Source organism: Solanum verrucosum, unplaced genomic scaffold (genome assembly GCF_900185275.1).
Source record: "Solanum verrucosum unplaced genomic scaffold, falcon-dt-bn FXZP01000060.1, whole genome shotgun sequence".
Lineage (NCBI taxonomy): Eukaryota > Viridiplantae > Streptophyta > Magnoliopsida > Solanales > Solanaceae > Solanum > Solanum verrucosum.
In genome coordinates this window covers 10,540,623-10,560,697 of record NW_026020129.1, presented here as the reverse complement: position 1 = coordinate 10,560,697, position 20,075 = coordinate 10,540,623, and the positions used below count along the sequence as shown (strand labels likewise).

The 20,075-nt window shown below is 32.8% G+C and overlaps 2 protein-coding genes and 2 pseudogenes across 4 annotated transcripts; all 4 read right to left on the bottom strand.

The window, feature by feature from the left end:
- Positions 1 to 18: 18 nt before the first annotated feature.
- Positions 19 to 1,545, bottom strand: LOC125826759 (BTB/POZ domain-containing protein POB1-like; annotated as a pseudogene).
- A 4,769-nt stretch (positions 1,546 to 6,314) lies between these two features.
- LOC125826758 (BTB/POZ domain-containing protein POB1-like) lies at positions 6,315 to 7,967 on the bottom strand (annotated as a pseudogene).
- A 4,322-nt stretch (positions 7,968 to 12,289) lies between these two features.
- Positions 12,290 to 14,025, bottom strand: LOC125826284 (uncharacterized). Its single transcript, XM_049505607.1, has 2 exons — positions 13,942 to 14,025; positions 12,290 to 12,987 (listed from the first exon to the last, which is right to left on the bottom strand). Exon 2 carries the CDS (start codon positions 12,980 to 12,982, stop codon positions 12,290 to 12,292), a length of 693 nt encoding a protein of 230 aa, XP_049361564.1. The 5' UTR covers positions 12,983 to 12,987; positions 13,942 to 14,025.
- Positions 14,026 to 14,332: 307 nt separating this feature from the next.
- LOC125826274 (BTB/POZ domain-containing protein POB1-like) lies at positions 14,333 to 19,272 on the bottom strand. Of its 3 annotated transcripts, none has more exons than XM_049505595.1 (6): positions 18,745 to 19,272; positions 16,856 to 17,008; positions 16,461 to 16,585; positions 16,317 to 16,380; positions 15,420 to 15,699; positions 14,333 to 15,324 (listed from the first exon to the last, which is right to left on the bottom strand). In XM_049505595.1, the coding sequence occupies exons 1-6, from the start codon at positions 18,965 to 18,967 to the stop codon at positions 14,511 to 14,513; spliced, it is 1,659 nt and encodes a 552-aa protein (XP_049361552.1). In that variant the 5' UTR covers positions 18,968 to 19,272; the 3' UTR covers positions 14,333 to 14,510. The 3 variants fall into 3 exon arrangements, with proteins under 3 accessions (XP_049361552.1, XP_049361554.1, XP_049361553.1); XM_049505597.1 differs by having other exon boundaries at positions 18,718 to 18,901; XM_049505596.1 differs by having other exon boundaries at positions 16,856 to 16,976; positions 18,745 to 18,884.
- Positions 19,273 to 20,075: the final 803 nt, after the last annotated feature.

The following is a 20,075-nucleotide window of genomic DNA, read 5'->3' as shown; positions in this document are numbered from 1 at the left end:
ATATGGCAACAGGCAAATTCATTCCCTGATCACAGTAATATCAGCACGAATATGCAGAATTTCATCGATGAAATACAAACTATCTTCACTCAGAAAAGGGGTCCAAGTTACACCACAAAGGTTCCGGCACCCTACAACGATGCCATTATTAAGGGTATGGCTTTCCTTATACATGCTCACAAATTCGTTGTCTGGTCTAAGACGCACTGAAAACTCGTAATCAACTGCAAGTGGCTCAGACTCCTCCCCTTGCATACCAAGAAACAACCCCAAGCAATGCTGAAAACCTTGTTGGTCTATGTTGCAATGCGCGGAAAGGAATAGCTCTTGTCCACAAAAATGGAAACCCTGTGAATAGAGTTTGCCTGCAGGAAAGAGGATGTCACACTCATCTCTTTTCAAATCCAGGTAAACAACAGACTGCTGATGAGGTGCTTCAAACTCGAGAGCTTTAACAGGTCTGAGTTTGTATGCCCGCTCCACATAACGTTTGTTGAAAGCATTCTCCACCCTGGCAGCAATTTCACCCTGCTGATACGGTGGTTCGGCCTTGTAAAAAAGAGCCTCCAAGACAAACTTTGAAGCAAGCTCCCGACCAAAGTCATTGCACGTCATGATTTCCTTCAGCTTTGTGCATGTCATGGCTGGAAACCGAATGAGGAAACAGAGATGTGAGGTCCATACTTCTCGTCGTTCCTCAAGCTTTGGGTAATGCATACGAGCCCACTTCAATGCAAAGTCATAGACAGCATCCTCTGATGCAATCTCAAGAAGATCACTGGACAGAACAACCTCAATTCCAGAAAGAGACAAACTCAATGCCTCTTTTTCGAACCTAAAGGATTCAAGGAAAAAGAATGAAATGGAAATGCAAATCATTCATACTCTATTAGCAGTATAGATGGTTAATGTAAAAGTGTCTGGAGAGTTTAAGTCTACTCACTTTGTTATGTCCGTAAAACGAACAAGAAGGAACACGTTGGCAGCATCTGCCAACGGCCCGAACAACATTAACCTTTAATACTTTGGAAGGAAGATCCAAATAAAGCAACGCGGTTTCAGTTGTCATGGGTTGATTCTGCAGTTCATTGCTGCAGTATCTCATGCATGACGCCGCCTTAAACTTATCAGCAACCATCAACACATCAAGCAGACCAGTTGGTGTTTTAGCTGATAATGTATTACAATACATAAACTTCAACAGGTCCATGAGGGCTGCTTCTTCTGCTCAAATAAAATTGACAAAGACAAACACACATTAACATTTGGTTTTATTACTTGATTCAATCAAGAAAGAAATGTAGTGGAATGAACATTCTCACAAGAAAGGAAAAATTAATACTTACCCGACTCATGAATTTGTACAATTACATACGATTGCTCTTCCGTGCCATTCGAGAACAACTAATAAGAAAACAAATAGTTGTAATTAAAAAAAAAGCAGGGAATGACAATTGAAAAAACAAATGTATTGTATTAAGGAGTACTCACCTTAAAAAAGAAAATACTCTTTGCAGCAACAATTGGAGAACTGATGTGTACAGTTCTCAAGCAAAGAGGATGACTTTTAGTCATCACAATGTTAGGAGGCGATTTCTCAAGCCTTCCTATAGCTGCTTCTTCTCGTTTGTCATCAGCATCAGACAAGCGAAAGAGATAAGGGTACATAATGAAATAATTAGGAAAAATCAAGAAACTAACGGTGCAGAACTCCCAAATAACCATTTCAAGTTACATCGCATAAGTTTCAGCATCAAACATAACCATATAAAAACGAATTCACATGCTCATTCATTCTTACCTTTATTTTAACAAAAAAGAGAATTTAAATTGAAGATAAAAATTGCAGTAGTTATAATTGTAAAGGAAATGCAACCACATCCCAATAAGGCGGAAAAAGCCCTAAATTCATAAACCGTCTTTCGCATAACAATTATTCTATAATTCAAATCTAAACTAGTTGAATTTAGCTATATGAATCATCTATATTGCTTTCACTCCATTTGGATTGGTAAACTTACCTTTTTCATCCATTGACCAAAAAAAAATTCTCAAGTGAAAAAAATCATTTTCAGATCTATGATTAGAAACCAAAAATCTATGGACTAAAAGATGTTATAAACCCTATCTATTAATAATTATAGGTGTTAAACCCTAACATAGAAGTTGAAAAAGAGTCCATTTTATTTCTTGGTTTTTCCTCCTCCTATAACAAAAAATCTATGGTAAATTAGTGTTCTTTTTTCATTCATGAAAACAATCCAAGGCAAAAAGATGTTAAAACTATTATGCAGAATCAAAGATCTAACTGCTTTCTTCTGTTTAAAAGCAAAAATCTATGGACTAAAAGATGTTATAAACCCTATCTATTAATAATTATAGATGTTAAACCTTAACATAGAAGTTGAAAAAGAGTCCATTTTATTTCTTGGTTTTTTCTCAGCCTATAACAAAAAATCTATGGTAAATTAGTGTTCTTTTTTCATTCATGAAAACAATCCAAGGCAAAAAGATGTTAAACTATTATACAGAATCAAAGATCTAACTGCTTTCTTCTATTTAAAAGCAAAAATCTATGAACTAAAAGATGTTAAACCCGATCTATGAAAAATATAGGTGTTTAACTCTAACACATAGAATGAAAAATAGTCTATTTTATTTCTTGGTCCTCCTGTAACAAAAAATTTATGGTAAAATTAGTGTGTTTTTTTCATTCATGAAAACAATCCAAGGTAAAAAGATGTTAAACTCTTATGCAAAATCGAAGATCTAATCGTTTTCTTCTATTTAAAAGCAAAAATCTAAAGGCTAAAAGATTTTAAAACCGAATATGTAGGTGTTTAACTCTAACATAGAAGTTGAAAAAAAAAATCAATTTTATTTCTTGGTTTCTTCTCCTCCTGTAACAAAAGATCTATGGCAAAATTAGCGTGTTTTTTTTATACATGAAAACAATCTAAAGACAAAAAAGATGTTAAACTTTTATGTAGAATCAAAGATTTAATCGATTTCTTCTGTTTAAAAGCAAAAAATCAATGGACAACAAGATGTTAAACCCTATCTTTTAAAAATTTATGGTAAAATTGGTGTTTAAAGTTGAAAGACGGTCCATTTTATTTTTTGATTTCTCCTCCTCCTATACAAAAAATCTATGGTAAAATTGGTGTTTTTTTTCATCCACGAAAACAATCCAAGGAAAGATGTTAAACTCTTATGCATAATCGAAAATCTAATCGATTTCTTCTGTTTAAAAACAAAAATCTATGGGGAAAAAAGATAGATCTTTCATCTATAATGAAATGAAAACAGAAAATCAAATCATCAAGCATTCAAAAAAAAAAAACATTTCATGATTTTTTTTTCTTTTCTCACACCAAAAATGTACTCAAAAATGAAAAAAAATAAATGTAAGTAAACCCTAATTTAAAATTAAGAAAAGCAAACCATTTCTTCTTGTTATGATCTCTTCTCTCTTACGCTTGCCTTTCTGGGATGAATCATCAACACTGCAACCTTCTGGTCTGAGCTCCATTGAATCTGGTACAATCTCTATCATCAACACTCGATCTGAGTAATTCCTGTCATTAAACGCAAATCCATAGTCCGGTTGTGATTCCAATACATTTGAGGAATGTAGAAAATTCATTTTCAGAATTGAATCAAAGTACAAAAAAAAAAATCACAGAGAAAATTAGGAGAAATGCAAATAATACCATAGATTGAAGCACTTTAAATAATTATTTTGCTTCATTGTTTAATTTGTACTTATCTTAATTAATTACAAAGTTTACTGAGTTTACTGAGTTTAATGGTTATTTGTCATGTAATGCAAATAAAACAAAATATGAAAGCCAAATTCAAAATTAGTTCTTCTAATTGATACCATTTTTCTTGTTTTCTTCTTCTTTGATTAGTTGGATGACATCGTTTTGAATTACTCCAAATCTCTGATTTGTATCGAAATTTTCAAAAGCATTAAATTCATGACTCTGATTTTTTTGCTTTCTGCCATTGAAGTTCTTCAAAGCTCTTCATAGCTCCATAAATAAAAAAATTGTTAAAGAATTTTAAAAAATCCTTTTGAAATATTTTTAAAGAAAAAAATAAGGTAAATAAATCAAATAACATCTTAACCGTACTCAAAGCCTGAACTTTAAAATATCAAATCATATCAAATTAATTCATCTATGTTTTTAAAAAATGTTACAGCCTTGTGGGCAATACATATTCCAAATTAATATTACTCTATACTCTCAATCACCTGAAAATTAAACTCAAGAATCTACTAAACACAAAATTATAACAACCCAAAAACTAAAATATGAGGTGCAAGGTGGATCATATGTCACTTTTCGAGCTCAATGTTGCATAGCTCCGAAGAAAAATTTGTGTCCTTAAAGCAGATAATACGTGTTATGAACTAAAATCGTGACATAACAGGTTATAGGATTATAAGCATCAACATTGTCTTTTTAACAAAGATATATACTAGTATTACATAATTTCTAAGATTTTATAAAATATCCTAAACACAAGTACAACTAAAAGAAGGAAAAAGATGGCCATGAATATTATGTACTAACACCTGTGGAAATGCAACTATACAAGTAAACTTTAAAAACACAAAATCAGCTATAACAAGAATAATGACACTTCAGCCTCAAATGAGTTGAAGTTGGCTATACGATCTCCAGTTCTTCATTTAAGTTCACGTTATATAACCATCATACTACATAAAATAAAATAAAAAATAAGCTAAAATATGTACTCGACGTTAATACAAAGAATTTCTAGGTCTTCCAAAATAACGTCCTTGCATGTAATTTTAGGTCTAAGGTTGCATGTCCACTTTTGTTAACTTTCACTTACCTTAACTTTACACATATCGACCGATGCATCTATAGGTGGAGACTCAAGAGAGAAGTAGCTAATCTCAATAAAATGACACAAACTATGGAAACCATAATGTTTCCTAAAAACTCACATTCCTCTGCTAAGTAAAATGGTGCATCATAAACCATAAACACAAGTTAAGAGCATGTAACATTGATAGGTTGAAGTAGTGACAAGACAAGTTTCACAAATAATCATTGTACACAATCTAGCAGAAATGGTATCCACAAGCAAATATAGAATTTGAAGCATATATAGATGGAACTTTATAGAAACTACTTAAATACACGCATTCCAAAGTCACTGGAATCAACATCATCTCAAAGTTAATAAAACTACTCAAACAAGTCTGATTTTACTAATTTACAACACTGCAAATAATTCATTCCGTGATCACACTAATCTCAGAAAATGCATAAGTACCACCAACCTATGCTCAAAATCTCAGAGACACGCTTATACTATACTAAGGTTCTATTACCCCCTGAACTTATTTTATAAATAATTTTCTACCCCTTTTCTATGTGGCACTATTTTTTGGGCCCAGCACGTGTTGACAATTTTTTCAAGTTATCTGGTTGATAGTGCCACGTAGACCGAAAAGGAGTAGAAAATTATTTAAAAAATAAGTTCGTGAGTAATAGGACCTTAGTATAGTATAAGTGTGTCTCTGGGATTTCGGGCATAGGTTGGGGGATACTTATGCATTTTCCCTATTTTTTTAGTCAATACATCGTTCGATAATTGTTAACTCGATACCGAATCAATTGATATCTTATAGGTTGGCTTGGAAATTAGTATATTTAAAAGTCGATAACTGATAAGTCAAATATTTTAAATCTAATAATTATCCGCTCGATAAAGCAGCCCTACTAAATAGTCCCTTAATTAAGTGTGTCTTTTGAACATCTGTACTGTACATAATTAAGGCAAGAGACTGAAACAAACTTGTATGTTAAAAGAATCAATTATTAGATGACATGTCTAATATTTTTAAGAAAGAATTAACTAAAACTAAAATAAATGTAGTTTTAAAAAATACCAAACACCATCCTTCCTACAATAGCCACCAAAACACCTCATTTCACTAAGTGAAACTTTTCCATTTTCATCAAACATGACACACATTTTGTTGTTCTCACCTCTGTTAAATCCTTGAACTCGATCGATCGATATAGGTTTGTCTTATAAGATCAAGCTTTCTAAGACTCGTGAGTCATGATAGTGCATCATAAACCATGAAATCAGTAGGCAGTTAAAGCAAAGGAATTCTATAGCAGAAATGGTATCCACAAGCCAAAATAGAATTTGAAGCATATATATATATATATATATATATATATATAGAAACTACTTAAATACACACATCCAAAGTCACTAAAACTACTCTGATTTTACTAATTTACAACACTGCAAATAATTCATTCCCTGACCACAGTAATCTCAGCACGAATATGCAGAACTCCGTCGATGAAATACAAACCGTCTCCATTCAGAAAAGGGGTCCAACCTATATCACAAAGGTTCCGGCACCCTACAACGATGCCATTATTAAGGGTATGGCTTTCCTTATACATGCTCACAAATTCGTTGTCTGGTCTAAGACGCACTGAAAACTCGTAATCAACTGCAAGTGGCTCAGACTCCTCCCCTTGCATACCAAGAAACAACCCCAAGCAATGCTGAAAACCTTGTTGGTCTATGTTGCAATGCGCGGAAAGGAATAGCTCTTGTCCACAAAAATGGAAACCCTGTGAATAGAGTTTGCCTGCAGGAAAGAGGATGTCACACTCATCTCTTTTCAAATCCAGGTAAACAACAGACTGCTGATGAGGTGCTTCAAACTCGAGAGCTTTAACAGGTCTGAGTTTGTATGCCCGCTCCACATAACGATTGCACGCTGCTGATAAGGTTCTTCGGCCTTGTAAAAAAGAGCCTCAAAGACAAACTTTGAAGCAAGCTCACGACTGAAGTCATTGCACGTCATGATTTTCTTCAGCTTCGTGCATGTCATGGCTGGAAATCGGATGAGGAAACAAAGATGTGTAGTCCATACTTCTCGTCGATCCTCAAAATTTGGGTAATGCATACGAGCCCACTTCAACGCAAAGTCATAGACAGCATCCTCTGATGCAATCTGAAGAAGATCACTGGACAGAACAATCTTAATTCCCGAAAGAGGCAAACTCAATGCCTCTTTTTCGAACCTAAAGGATGCAACGAAAAAGAATGAAATGAAGACTGATATGGAAATGCAAATCATTCATACTCTATAAGCAGTATAGATGGTTAATGTAAAAGTGTGGAGAGTTTAAGTCTACGCACTTGTTTATGTCCCTGAAACGGAGGATAATAAACAGATTGGCCGCATCTGCTAATGGCTGAACTGCATCAACATTTAATACTTTGGAAGGAAGATCCAAATAGCGCAATGCTGTTTCAATTGTCATGTGTTGATTCTGCAGTTCATTGCTGCAATATCTCATGCAAGACGACACCTCAAATTTATCAACACATCAACAAGACCACTTGGTGTTTTACTTGATAAACTATTGCAATATATAAACTTCAACAGGTCCATCAGAGCGGCTTCTTCTGCTCAATAAAATTGACAAAGGCAAACACACATTAAGATTTGGTTTTATTACTTGATTCAATCAAAGAAAGAAATGTAGTGGAATGAACTTTCTCACAAGAAAGTAAAAATTAATACTTACCCGACTCATGAATTTGTACAATTACATACCGTTGCTCTTCTGTGCCATTCGAAAGCAACTAATAAGAAAACAAATAGTTGAAATTAAAAATAAAACAAGGAATGCCAATTGAAGGGAAAATGTATTGTATTAAGGAGTACTCACCTTAAGAATAGGAGAACTGATATTTACCGTTCTCAAATTAAGAGGATGACTTTTAGTCATCACAATGTTAGGAGGCAATTCCTCAAGCCTTCCTATAGCTGCTTCTTCTCGTTTGTCATCAACATTAGACAAGTGAAAGAGATAATAATCATACAAAATGAAATAATTACGAAAAGGCAAATAAGTAACAGTGCAGAACTCCCAAATAACCATTTCAAGTTATATCTAAGTTTCAGCATCGAACATGACCATATAAAAACGAATTCAAATGCTCATTCAGTCTTACATTTTCTTTAACAAAAAAGAGAAAATGCAATCACATCCCATACAAGCGAAAAAAACCGTAAATCCATAAACTGTCTTTCGCATAACAACTACTTCTATAATTCAAGTCTAAGTTAGTTGAATTTAGCTATATGAATCATCTACATTGCTTCCACTTCATTCTAGTGGTAAACTTACCTTTTTCATCCATTAATCAAAATGGAATTTCCAAGTGAAAAAACCCGATTTCAAACCTATGATTAGAAACCAAAAATTTATGGACTAAAAGATGTTATAAACTCTATTTATTTAAAATTGTAGGTATTTAACCCTAATACAGAAGTTGAAAACAGTCCATTTTATTTCTTGTTTCTTCTCCTCCTATAACAAAAACTCTATGGTAAATTAATTAGTGTGTGTTTTTTCATTTATGAAAACAATCCAAGGCAAAAAGATGTTAAACTTTTATGCAGAATGAAAGATCTAATCGTTTTCTTCTGTTTAAAAGCAAAAATCTGTGGACAAAAAGATATTAAACCCGATCTATTAAAAATGTAGGTTTTTTACTCTAGCACAAAAGTTGAAAAACAGTCCATTTTATTTCTTGGTTTCTTCTCCTCCCTTAACAAAAATTCTACAGTAAAATTAGTGTTTTTTTTTTCATTCATGAAAACAATCCAAGGCAAAAAGATGTTAAACTCTTGTGCAGAATCAAAGATCTAATCGTTTTCTTTTGTTTAAAAGCAAAAATCTATGGACTAAAAGATGTTAATCCCAATTTATTAAATATGTACGTGTTTAACTCTAATATAAAAGTTGAAAAACAGTCCATTTTATTTCTTGATTTATTCTTCTCCTATAACAAAAAATCTATGGTAAAATTAGGGTTTTTTTTTAATTCGCCAAAATAATCCATGGAAAGATGTTAAACTCTTATGCAGAATCGAAAATCTAATCGATTTCTTCCGTTTAAAAGCAAAATCTAGATTTTTTATCTGTAATGAAATGAAAACATAAAATCAAATCGTCAAGCATTCAAAAAAACAAACATTTCATGATGTTTTTTTTCTCACACAAAAACTGCACCCAAAAATGAAATAGAAAATCAAATCATCAAGCATTCCAAAAAACAAACATTTCAAGATATTTTTTCTTTTCTCACACAAAAAATGCACCCAAAAATGAAATAAAAAATGCAACTACAATCTAATTTAGATTTTTTATCTGTAATGAAATGAAAATAGAAAATCAAATCATCAAGGAATCCAAAAAAACAAACATTTTATGATTTTTTTTCTTTTTTCACACAAAAAATGCACCCAAAAATGAAATAAAAAATCAAATCATCAAGCATTTCAAAAAACAAACATTTCATGATTTTTTTTCTTTTCTCACACCAAAAATGCACCAAAAAATGAAATAAAAAATGCAACTAAAACCTAATTTAGATTTTTTATCTGTAGTGAAATGAAATGAAAACAGAAAATCAAATCATCAAGCATTCAAAAAAACAAACATTTCATGATTTTTTTTTCTTTTCTCACACAAAAAATGCACCCAAAAATGAAATAAAAAATCAAATCATCAAGCATTCCAAAAAACAAACATTTCATGATTTTTTTTTCTTTTCTCACACCAAAAATGCACCCAAAAATGAAATGAAAAATGCAACTAAAACCTAATTTAGATTTTTTATCTGTATTAATGAAATGAAAACAGAAAATTAAATCATCAAGCATTAAAAAAAAAAAAAAACATTTCATGATTTTTTTTCTGTTCTCACACCAAAAATGCACCCAAAAATGAAATAAAAAATCAAATCATCAAGCAATCCAAAAAACAAACATTTCATGATTTTTTTTCTTTTCTCACACCAAAAATGCACCCAAAAATGAAATGAAAATGTAACTAAAATCTAATTTAAATTTTTTATTTGTAATGAAATAAAATGAAAACAGAAAATCAAATCATCAAGCATTCAAAAAAGCAAACATTTCATGATTATTTTTCTTTTCTCACACCAAAAAATGTAACTAAACCTTGAATCATCAACAATGCAGCAACCTTCTAGTTTGAGCTCCATTGAATTCGGTACGATCTCTATCATCAACACCCGATCTGAGTAATTCCTGTCATTAAACGTAAATTCATAGTCCGGTTGAGATTCTGATATATTCGAAGTAAGTAGAAAATTCATTTTCAAAATTGAATCGAAGCATAAAGTGTTTTTCACAGAGAAAATTGGAGAAATGTAGTTGGGAATTGAAGAAAACCAGTGATTGAAGCACTTTAAATAAGTGTTTTACTTCTTTGTTTTTGTAATTATCTTAATCAGTTACAAAATTTACTGATTTCCATGGTTGTTTGTCTAGTAATGCAAATAAAACAAAATATAAAAACCAAATTCAAAATTAGTTCTTTTAATTTATACCTTTTTTCTTGTTTTCTTCTTCTTTGAGTAGTTGAATGACATCGCTCTAAATTTCTCCAAATCACTAATTTGTATCGAAACTTTCAAAAGCATTAAATTCATAACTCTGTTTTTTTTGTTTTTTTTTGTTTTCTGTCATTGAAGAAGTTCTTCATAGCTCCATTGAATATCATTATTTCACAGTAATTCCTCTCATTAAAAGCAAATGAATAGTCCAGTAGTGTGTACCCAAAGCCATTAGAGTTTTTTCACAAATTGAATCAATGCAGAGAAATTTAAGAAAAACCTCAAATGTTTACCAGATTGAGATAACACTATGAATTTCAATTTTTACTTTTATTTTTTTTTGTATTTATGCCAAATCACAAAATCAGTTACAAAATGAACTTCAGTGATTCTTTGTCTTTTACACATAACAACTCAAATATAAAATATACTATTACTGTTATGTGTGTAACTGATTAACGAAGGTGGTATGCTTGTACTGTCTTTTTAATATTTTTATATATTAGTTTTTAGGACACATGTGCAAATTTGGGCACGTATTTTACACATGTATTTAGGTACGATCTCTATCATCAACACTCGATCTGAATAATTCATGTCATTAAACGCAAATTCATAGTCTGGTTGGGATTTCAATACATTCGAGGTAAGTAAAAAATTCATTTTCACAATTGAATCAAAGCATAAAAAAATTTCGAGAAATTCAGGAGAAATGTAGGTAGGAACTGAAGAAAACCATAGATTGAAGCACTTTAAATAATTGGTTTTCTTCTTTGTTTTTATACTTAATCAGTTATAAATTTTACTGATTTTCATGGTTGTTTGTTCTGTAACACAAATAAAACGTAAAAGAAAGCAAAATTCAAAATTAGTTCTTCTAATTGATACCATTTTTCTTGTTTTCTTCTTCTCTGTTTATATCCTCTAATTGTTATCTATATTTTCAAAAGCAATAATTTCATGACTTTATTTTATTTTATTTTTGCTTCATGCAATAATTTTTAAGAGAAAAAAAATGTTCGTTTACAGTTACAAGATTGTTTTGTATTAATGTTAAATCAATTATAAAGTTACTTACGTTTATCTTGTGATGTTGATTACTTGTGCATTTTTCGTCACAATTGTTTGTCTTCTATATATAAGAGAAAAAAACGATTGTGCACTCATCAAAATAAATTCATACAGTTAAATTTAATTTGTTTTTTTCTTCGTGCAAATTAAAGGCTCTCTATTGATCAAACTCTCTAATTATTATTAGAAATTTGTAAAGATCAAACAATAGATTTTTTCACACAGAGTTGAATCAAGTAAGAGAAATAGACTCACATGGTAAATGAAAAATATTGTGTAGTTTATACACAACTAATTTGAAAAAAATCATATTTAAATTTGTTTTACTTTTTTTTTTTTTGTATTTAAGTAAATTAGTTACAGAGTAGTGCAGATTTCGTGAGAATTAATTGTCTTTTAATGAGGTAAGAAAGAAAAAGAAAAAAAAAAAAAATCAAAATTCAAAATTAGATCTTTCAATTGATACCATTTTTCTTATTTTCTTCTTTTTTGTGTTATTGGAGAGCATTGCTCTGTATTCTCTAATTATTATAGAAATTTACAAAATCAATAATTTCATTACTTTATTTTTTTTTCCTTTCTGCAATAATTTTCAAGAGAAAAAATGAATTCATATATTTATTTTTTTTGTATGTACAAGAGTAAAAAGAAACAAATGAAAGCTCATCAAAATGGGTTCTTACAAAGTAAAGAGATTACCTTTAAAAATCACAAAACGATGTAATTATAACTACGCCTCAGTCCCAAACAAATTAACGTCAAACTATGGAAAACTTGGTCCTTCAAGTATTGGATGAGTTCTTGTAACCATAGCAACAGGCATTTTGCTTCTACCAACAATAACACTTTCCAAAATCTCACCTTCTTCTGCTTCTCTTTCCATTTCACATGTTTTCTTGGATTTATAAATTCCCAACACCATCCTTCCTACAAGAGCCACCAATCCCACACCTAATAGCCCGATAACGAAACCGATAACCAAAAAACCCCGTATTCTCTTCTTCTTCCTTGTCTCTGAAGGTAACACTATAGTGAAATGACCATGATTTCTTGTGTAACATAAGTTGGGAAACCTCATTACACTAAGTGAAACTTTTCCATTTTCATCAAACATTGCACAGTACTTTGTTGTTCTTCCCTTGATCATCTCTGTTAAATTCTTGAACTCGATCGATATAGGTTGTCCCATTGGTCTAAGATCAAGCTTTCTAAGACTTGTGATGGTGCTAATATGTGATGGTGCATCATAAACAATGAAACCAATAACAGAAGTCAAGAGATTGTAACCTGATATGTTGAAGTAATGAGTAGACAAGTTTCCCATATCATTGTACACAATATGGATTCTTTTGACATAAGGCACTGGAATTGTTCTTGGAGGAATTGAAAATCCACTAAAGTTTGCACCTTTTTCCCACAATGTCCTGCTTCTTAACCTCACTAATGTGAGTTTCATTCCTGCTAAACTTGAAGGAACAGTAGCATTATATAAAGATCCAGTATGTTGATGAATCAAAGTATTGAAAGCATGTTCATGAAGAATAATATCTAATGATTTCGTAAGGCTGTTATTATTAGAACATTGAACAAGAACAAAGAGTTTCAAGAAGAGGAATGACAAAAGCATGTAAAAGGTCTGCACAAAATTTGATCTCCTTGGCCATTGTGATCCATTCTTCGGTTTCATTGGATTTGGGCAACTATTTGGTTTGCTTTACTTTTCAACGGTATGAAGGACTTTGAGCTTGGAAAATGGCTGAAATTGAGGAAGAAACAAGGGTTGGAGGTGGAAAGTCTTTCTCTTTTGGACTAAAAGTAGGACTATAACCAAAGGTGTGATAATGAAGTGGGTGAAAATCGTGGAAAATCGAGATGATCCGAATTCCAGTATAAACAAAAGTGGGGTCTGAGAAGGATAGAATATACGCAGACTTCATCATTATCAATAAAAAGAAAAAAGGAGTAGGGTTATATGCTCAAACTCATGCTTAAGTTGGTCCCATTAGCATAATAATAATAGGAATTCCACCTTTAGGGTGAAGCAATGATGACTTTGTCTGTTGATAAAAGAGACCATAGATATTCCATAGAATGCGGAAATTATCATTTATCATATGGACTTTAGTGCATGTTCTTTTGTATTTTTGCAGACAAATCTTTATAAGAAGTTGGAACAACTAGGATTTATATGGACAGTTTGATGAGTACTCAAGAAAGCCATGATCTAGGCTGTAACTTCCATTGCACAACCTGTGATGTGGAAACCTGTCAAACACGTAACTGCGTATTTAAAAAGTGTTTCAGCTGAACCAAATAGTCTCTTGAACTCCCTAGGAGCATTTTATTCTTCAATGTCAAAGAGTCAAAGAAGAAGACATGATACAACAAACATAACAGTCAGTTAAAAAACATTACCATCTCGAGCAGCTACACGAGTATGTCACCATTCTCATCACTGGACATTGTCACTGATGTCTTGTTATCTCAGGACGCTCAGCCCAGCTTTTCCTCATTAACCAGCCTTATGATTCTCATTATAGAATGTAGTGCCCAACAGCTTATGGAAAGGGTGGCATTGCTCTCTTCTGCCACCCCGAGGTGCAAAGAGTACCTGCATTAGGTCAATCTGAAAACCAACATTTACTGTGTATGCTGGAAGTTCAAACACAGCAGACAGTTAAAGTTTGTAATGCATTGAAAATCTAGCAGAATTGGTATCCACAAGCCAAAATAGAATTTGAAGCTTTGAAGGAAAGTACTTAAATACACATCCCAAAGCCACTGGAATCAGCATGATCAAAGTCACTAAAAGATCAAAATATGAAACTACTCAACAAGTTTGATTTTACTAATTTACAACAGTGCAACTATGGCAACAGGTAAACAACATTATAGCCCACAAAACTCTAGCTCATATGTGGAGCACTTTAAGTAAGAAAGTAAGATACCATTACAAGGTAAAAAATTCCCAGGACTACGGCTTTCTATACCCTGACTCTAAGCTCTGCGCGAAGATGGAGAATTCCATTGATGAAGAATAAACTATCTTCAGACAGAAACGGGGTCCAAGCTACACCAAACAGGTTCCTGTAGCCAACAGCCTTGCCACTAGTAAAGGTGTAGTCTCCCTTGTACTTGCTCACATATTCCTCACCTGGACTGATACGAGCTGCAAACTCATAATCAACTGCAAATGACACTGACCCCTTCTCTTGCATGCCCAGAAACAACCCGAAGCAATGGAATGCACTTTGATGATCCATGTTGCAATGAGCTGACAGGAAAAACCCCTGTCCACCCAAATGGAAAGCCTGCGAATAAACTCTACCAGCTGGAAAGAGGCTAGCACACTCGTCTCTTTTCAAATCTAGGTATATAACACACTGCTGACGAGGTGTTTCAAACTCAAGAGCTTTAATAGGTCTGTACTTGTATGCCCGCTCCACATAACCATGGTACAACGCATTCCCCGCCTCGGCAGCAATTGACCGCTGCCGATACGGTGCTTCGGCCTTATAAAAAAGAGCCTCGAAAACAAGCTTTGAAGCAAGCTTGGGATCAAAGTCATTGCACATCATGACTTTCTTCAGCTTCCTGCATGTCATGCATGGAAATCGAATGAGGTGAAGAAGATGTGAGCTCCATACTTCCCGTCGTTCCTCAAGTTTTGGGTAATGCATACGAGCCCACTTCAACACAAAGTCAAAGACAGCATCCTCTGAAGCAATTTGAAGATTATCACTGGACAAAACAGCCTCAATTCCCGAAAGAGGTAGACTCAATACATCTTCTTGGAACCTGAAGGATTTAAGGAAAAAGAATGCAAATGAAGATACTTTTTTTCTCAAATTCAACCAAACCATAGAGAACAATGTCTACATAGAGCTACTCACTTGGTTATGTCCTTGAAACGTTGAGCAAGAAACTGTTTTGCAGCATCTGTTAATGGCTGAACTTCATCAGCCACTAATATATTGAAAGGAAGATCCAAATAGAGCAATGCTGATTCAGTCGTCATGCGTAGATTCCGCAGTAAGTGGCTGCAGTATTTCATGCATGACGCAACCTCAAATTTGTCAGCAACCATCATCACATCAAGCACAGCAGTAGGTGTTGTAGCTGAAAAAGTATTACTATACATAAAATTCAAGAGATCCATGAGCGCAGCTTCTTCTGCTCAAAAAGTTGAGAAAGGAAAAAGTTAGTTCTTTTGTCAACTAACAACAGAAGAAAATATATGCAGATAATTTTTTCTTAATACAAAGGGGAGACAAATAAAGAGGTGGGCAGGATATTTTGCACATAATTAAAACCATCAAGTGTAAAGAGAATACTACTAAACTTGCAAACATTATACGCGATAATCCTTGTCAAATTGACTCTTCAGGAGTATCTTATATAAAATTCATGTCAAGGATCCCATAATAAAAAAAAATTAAAATATTGGATACATGTGCCGCGCTAAGGCTATTAAATACAGAAATTCCTAGACCCTAGTGTGGTGTTTACTTATCTAGTTGTTTGGACTTTGGCAAACCTAGGAAGATCTCAATTTTCATTCATTAGTAGTACGTAGTATGATTTCTATTGATGATTGAAGAACATAAACAGAAAATGTATCTGGTTCGTACAAAATTCAAATTTCCTATTAGAGAAAATCTAGTTATTCTAAGCTTTTAACCCTAACAATAGCCACTGAGAGCAGAAGCAGATGGTTCATCTATTGACAAACATTGCATTCTTTTAAACCCTGCCTTGAGAAGGAAATGTAGTTGAAATAAAGTACTTACCCGACGCATGGATTTGTATAGTTATGTTCCGTTGCTCCGACTCTTTCATACCATTTGAGAACAACTACGAAGAAAACAAATAGTTGTAAAAAAAACATGGAATGATTAATTAAGGCAAAAAGTATTACATTAAGGACTTCTCACCTTGTAAAAGAATCGACTCTTAGCCGCCAAAATGGGAGAACTGATATGTAAAGTTCTCACACGAAGGGGGTTTGAGGAGTCCATGTCCGTAGATGAATCGTCATTTTCAGACTCTTCATCATCGCCTATAAAATGCATCAAACTTGTCTAAAAAAACCTAGAAAAATAACCAATGACCACATAGAATAAAAATTAAGAATGCAATTATCACCAACGAACATTTTGTCTTTCCAATTATGAATGCAGAGAATAAACGTAGAAGATTGCGCAATATCAGAATCTAACCTCAGATACTCTGATAATCAGGATTTTATGGATAGAACAAAAATCACTAATGACTGATATCCTTGAAATAGCAGGAAAAAACAGTCCATTATAGGGAAGTGAATAGGTACCAAAGAGATTTGTAGTCATCACTATGCCAGAAGGCGATTCTTCAAGCATTACTACAGCTTCTTCTTCCCGTTCGTCATCAGCAAGACCATCTTCCATTTCTAGAGCAGTACAATTTACTACCTGCTCATCACGTTGCACGACCACATCCGCATCTTACAAGTGAAAGAGATAAGCATACGGAAGAAAATAAATAGGAAACGTCAAGTAATTTGCAAAACTCCCAAATATACAACTAACAGAGAAAGTTTACAAGACGAAGCATATTTTGTTTTCAATAGGCCACAAACTTTTGAGAATGAATTTTTCCATCAGCCACAAAATTAAGTCCACTGTGATTTCAAACAGCCAACAAACAATAGCAGCATCTAGAAACTATAGCATCTGCGACAAAACTTAACTGACAGACACACTTGTACTGGAAAAGGGACTGCAAGATCATAGTATATTAACAACAACAAAATCAATGCTCATCCATTCTAACCTTGATTTTATCAAAAAAGAGAATTCTAATTTGAAGAAGAAAATTGCAGTAGTTATATCTGTAAAGAAAATGAAACCACATCCCACGCAAAGGAAAAAGAGAACAAAAATCCATAAAACGTCTTTCGCCAGGGACAAATTTATGCACTAAAAGTGGGGCACATAAACTCGCGGTCTCTCCATTAAATTAGGTATTTTGTCTCTATATTTTCAAAAATTGGTATAATATTATATGTGGGCACGTGGCACCCATCCTACAAGAAGGTTAAATGATGCACTTGGTTGAATGTTGAGTTATTTACCTAGAGGACTAGGGATCAATTCTTCCTTTAAAACATCTTTCCTTCTTTACTTGGTAGTGCACTCATGTTCTACAAATCCTAGATTCGACTCTATCTTCCGCATAACAATTACTATTATAATTCAACTCTAAACTAGTCGAGTCTAGCTATATGAATTATCTACATCGCTTCCACTCCATTTGGATTCGTAAACTATATTTTCCATCCATTAACCAAAAAGAAATTCCCACATGAAAAGACCGACTTTATATGTATAAACCAGAAACCAAATGGAATAAAAGAAGTTAAACCCTATCTATAAGTGAAATAGGTGTTTCCCTAACAAAGAAGTGAAAAGCAATCCATGTAATTTCATTTAATAGTTCGGCAATGTGATGAGGAGAGTGTGAGAGATTGGCTAGAAATGGATTTAGAAGAGGTAGAGATAGACCGAAGAAGTATTGGGGAGAGGTGATTAGACAAGACATGGTGCAATTGTGGCTTACCGAAGACATGACCTTAGATAGGAAGGTGTAAAGCGCACGAATCATTTTAAAAGGTTAGAAGGTAGGAGTGCGTTCATGCTAGTAGGTAGGAGAGTATTGTCTTGGTGCTCTTACTAGTAGTCTTAGTGCTATGCTTGTAGTTTCTTGTTCTTTGATTTTGTTGATATCCATTGTTTCGTATAGTTCGATTGTAGTATTATTTTGTTGTAGTATTGTTCTGCAACTGTTACTACCTATTGTCTCTTGTACTTCCATTACATCTTTTTCGAGTCTGTTTTTGTCTTGAGCCGAGGTCTACTGGAAACAACCTCTCTACCTCACCTCTCTAAGGTAGAAGTAAGGTCTACTTACACTCTACCCACCTTAGACCTCACGTACACTCTACCCACCTCAGACCTCACTCTATAGGAATACACATTACATTGAGTATGTTGTTGTTCTCTCTTATAACAGTGATTCTATATCATTCATGAAAACAATAAGGGGAAAAAAGATGATATTTTTTGTAATGAATAATAACAGAAAACCAAAACTCTAAAGATTTTAAAATATCAAAACCACTAATCAAGCATTCAAAAAAAGATAAAAACAAACCCTAAATTAAAATTGAGAATAGCAAACCATTTCCTCTTCTGTTGATTTCTTCTCTCCTACGCTTCCGTTTCCGAGCCCAATCAACAACTAAACTCAAACCTTCCTCCTCTGTTTTCAGTTCCGGCAAGTCCGGTACGACCTCAATCATCAATACCCGATCAGAAAAGTTACTATCGTCGAAAGCAAACCCATAGTCCGATTGTGTACCCAACCCATTAGACCCACGCCCGGAACAGATATGGGTATCCATTATCTCCCCGGATATCAAACAGTACAGTTTTTTCACCCAGAATTGAATCAAGTAAGAGAAATTAACACAAACCCAAATGGAAAACGAACAAACATTTCTGAAACCCAAATCGAAAATTGAGAGATTACAGTGTGGATTTCTTCAAAGAATACTTTTTCAATTGGTTTGTTTTGCTGATTTTTGTTTTTTATGTTCAAATCAGTTACTACAAAGTAATTGGAAAAATCAAAAATCAAAAATCAAAACTCAAAACTCAAAATCTGTACTTCCAATTTGTGTTCTTTGGAGTAGGTATGTTGATGAACTTAGTAAATATCTTTGAAGATGTGTATGGAATCTATGAAAAACAATATTTCCGTTTTAATTTGTTTGTGTGAATTTTTTTTGGTGGTAAAACTACTTCATTTAGATAGATACTTTTATACATGTCACGTGAAAAATTAAAATTATTAAAATAAAATAAAAATGAAGAAGGTAAATATTTTTTGAGAACTCAATACGAGTAAGGTGGTAATTTTTAAAAAATCACACCATATAAGGGTTCGTTTAGTTGGGAAATAAATTATTTCATAATTGTTATTTTGAAGTTCATTATCTTAGAATTATTATATTATTTTTAATATGGAATAAAAATAACATAATAATATCGCTTACTAATTATACATCTCACCAAACAAGCCATAAATGTCAAGACTCAAGACTATGTGGAGGAGATGTGATCATAAGTTAATTGTGTGTAACTAAAATATCATCTAATCAATGACTTGCTTATAACATGTTGTACTAATTAAGTTATTGATAAGGATATATATATTGCATTTTAACTTCCTTTTTTAAGATCAAGCAAAACTATATATAGGTTGTTTTATTTTAGCTTTGTCTAGACTTGATTTTCAAATATAAGAAGTTATGTTTGATCTCAAAAACATGTTATTATGTGATTAACTATCGAATTTTAATTAATATTTAATCGTTTATGTTATGTGATTGATTAATGATTAATTAATCCTTATCACTTATTTTAATCCTTGATTTATCAGACATATAAGCGGTCCAACTAATTATCAACACCATTGAAAAAAAGAGAAAAGCAACAAAGACATGTACA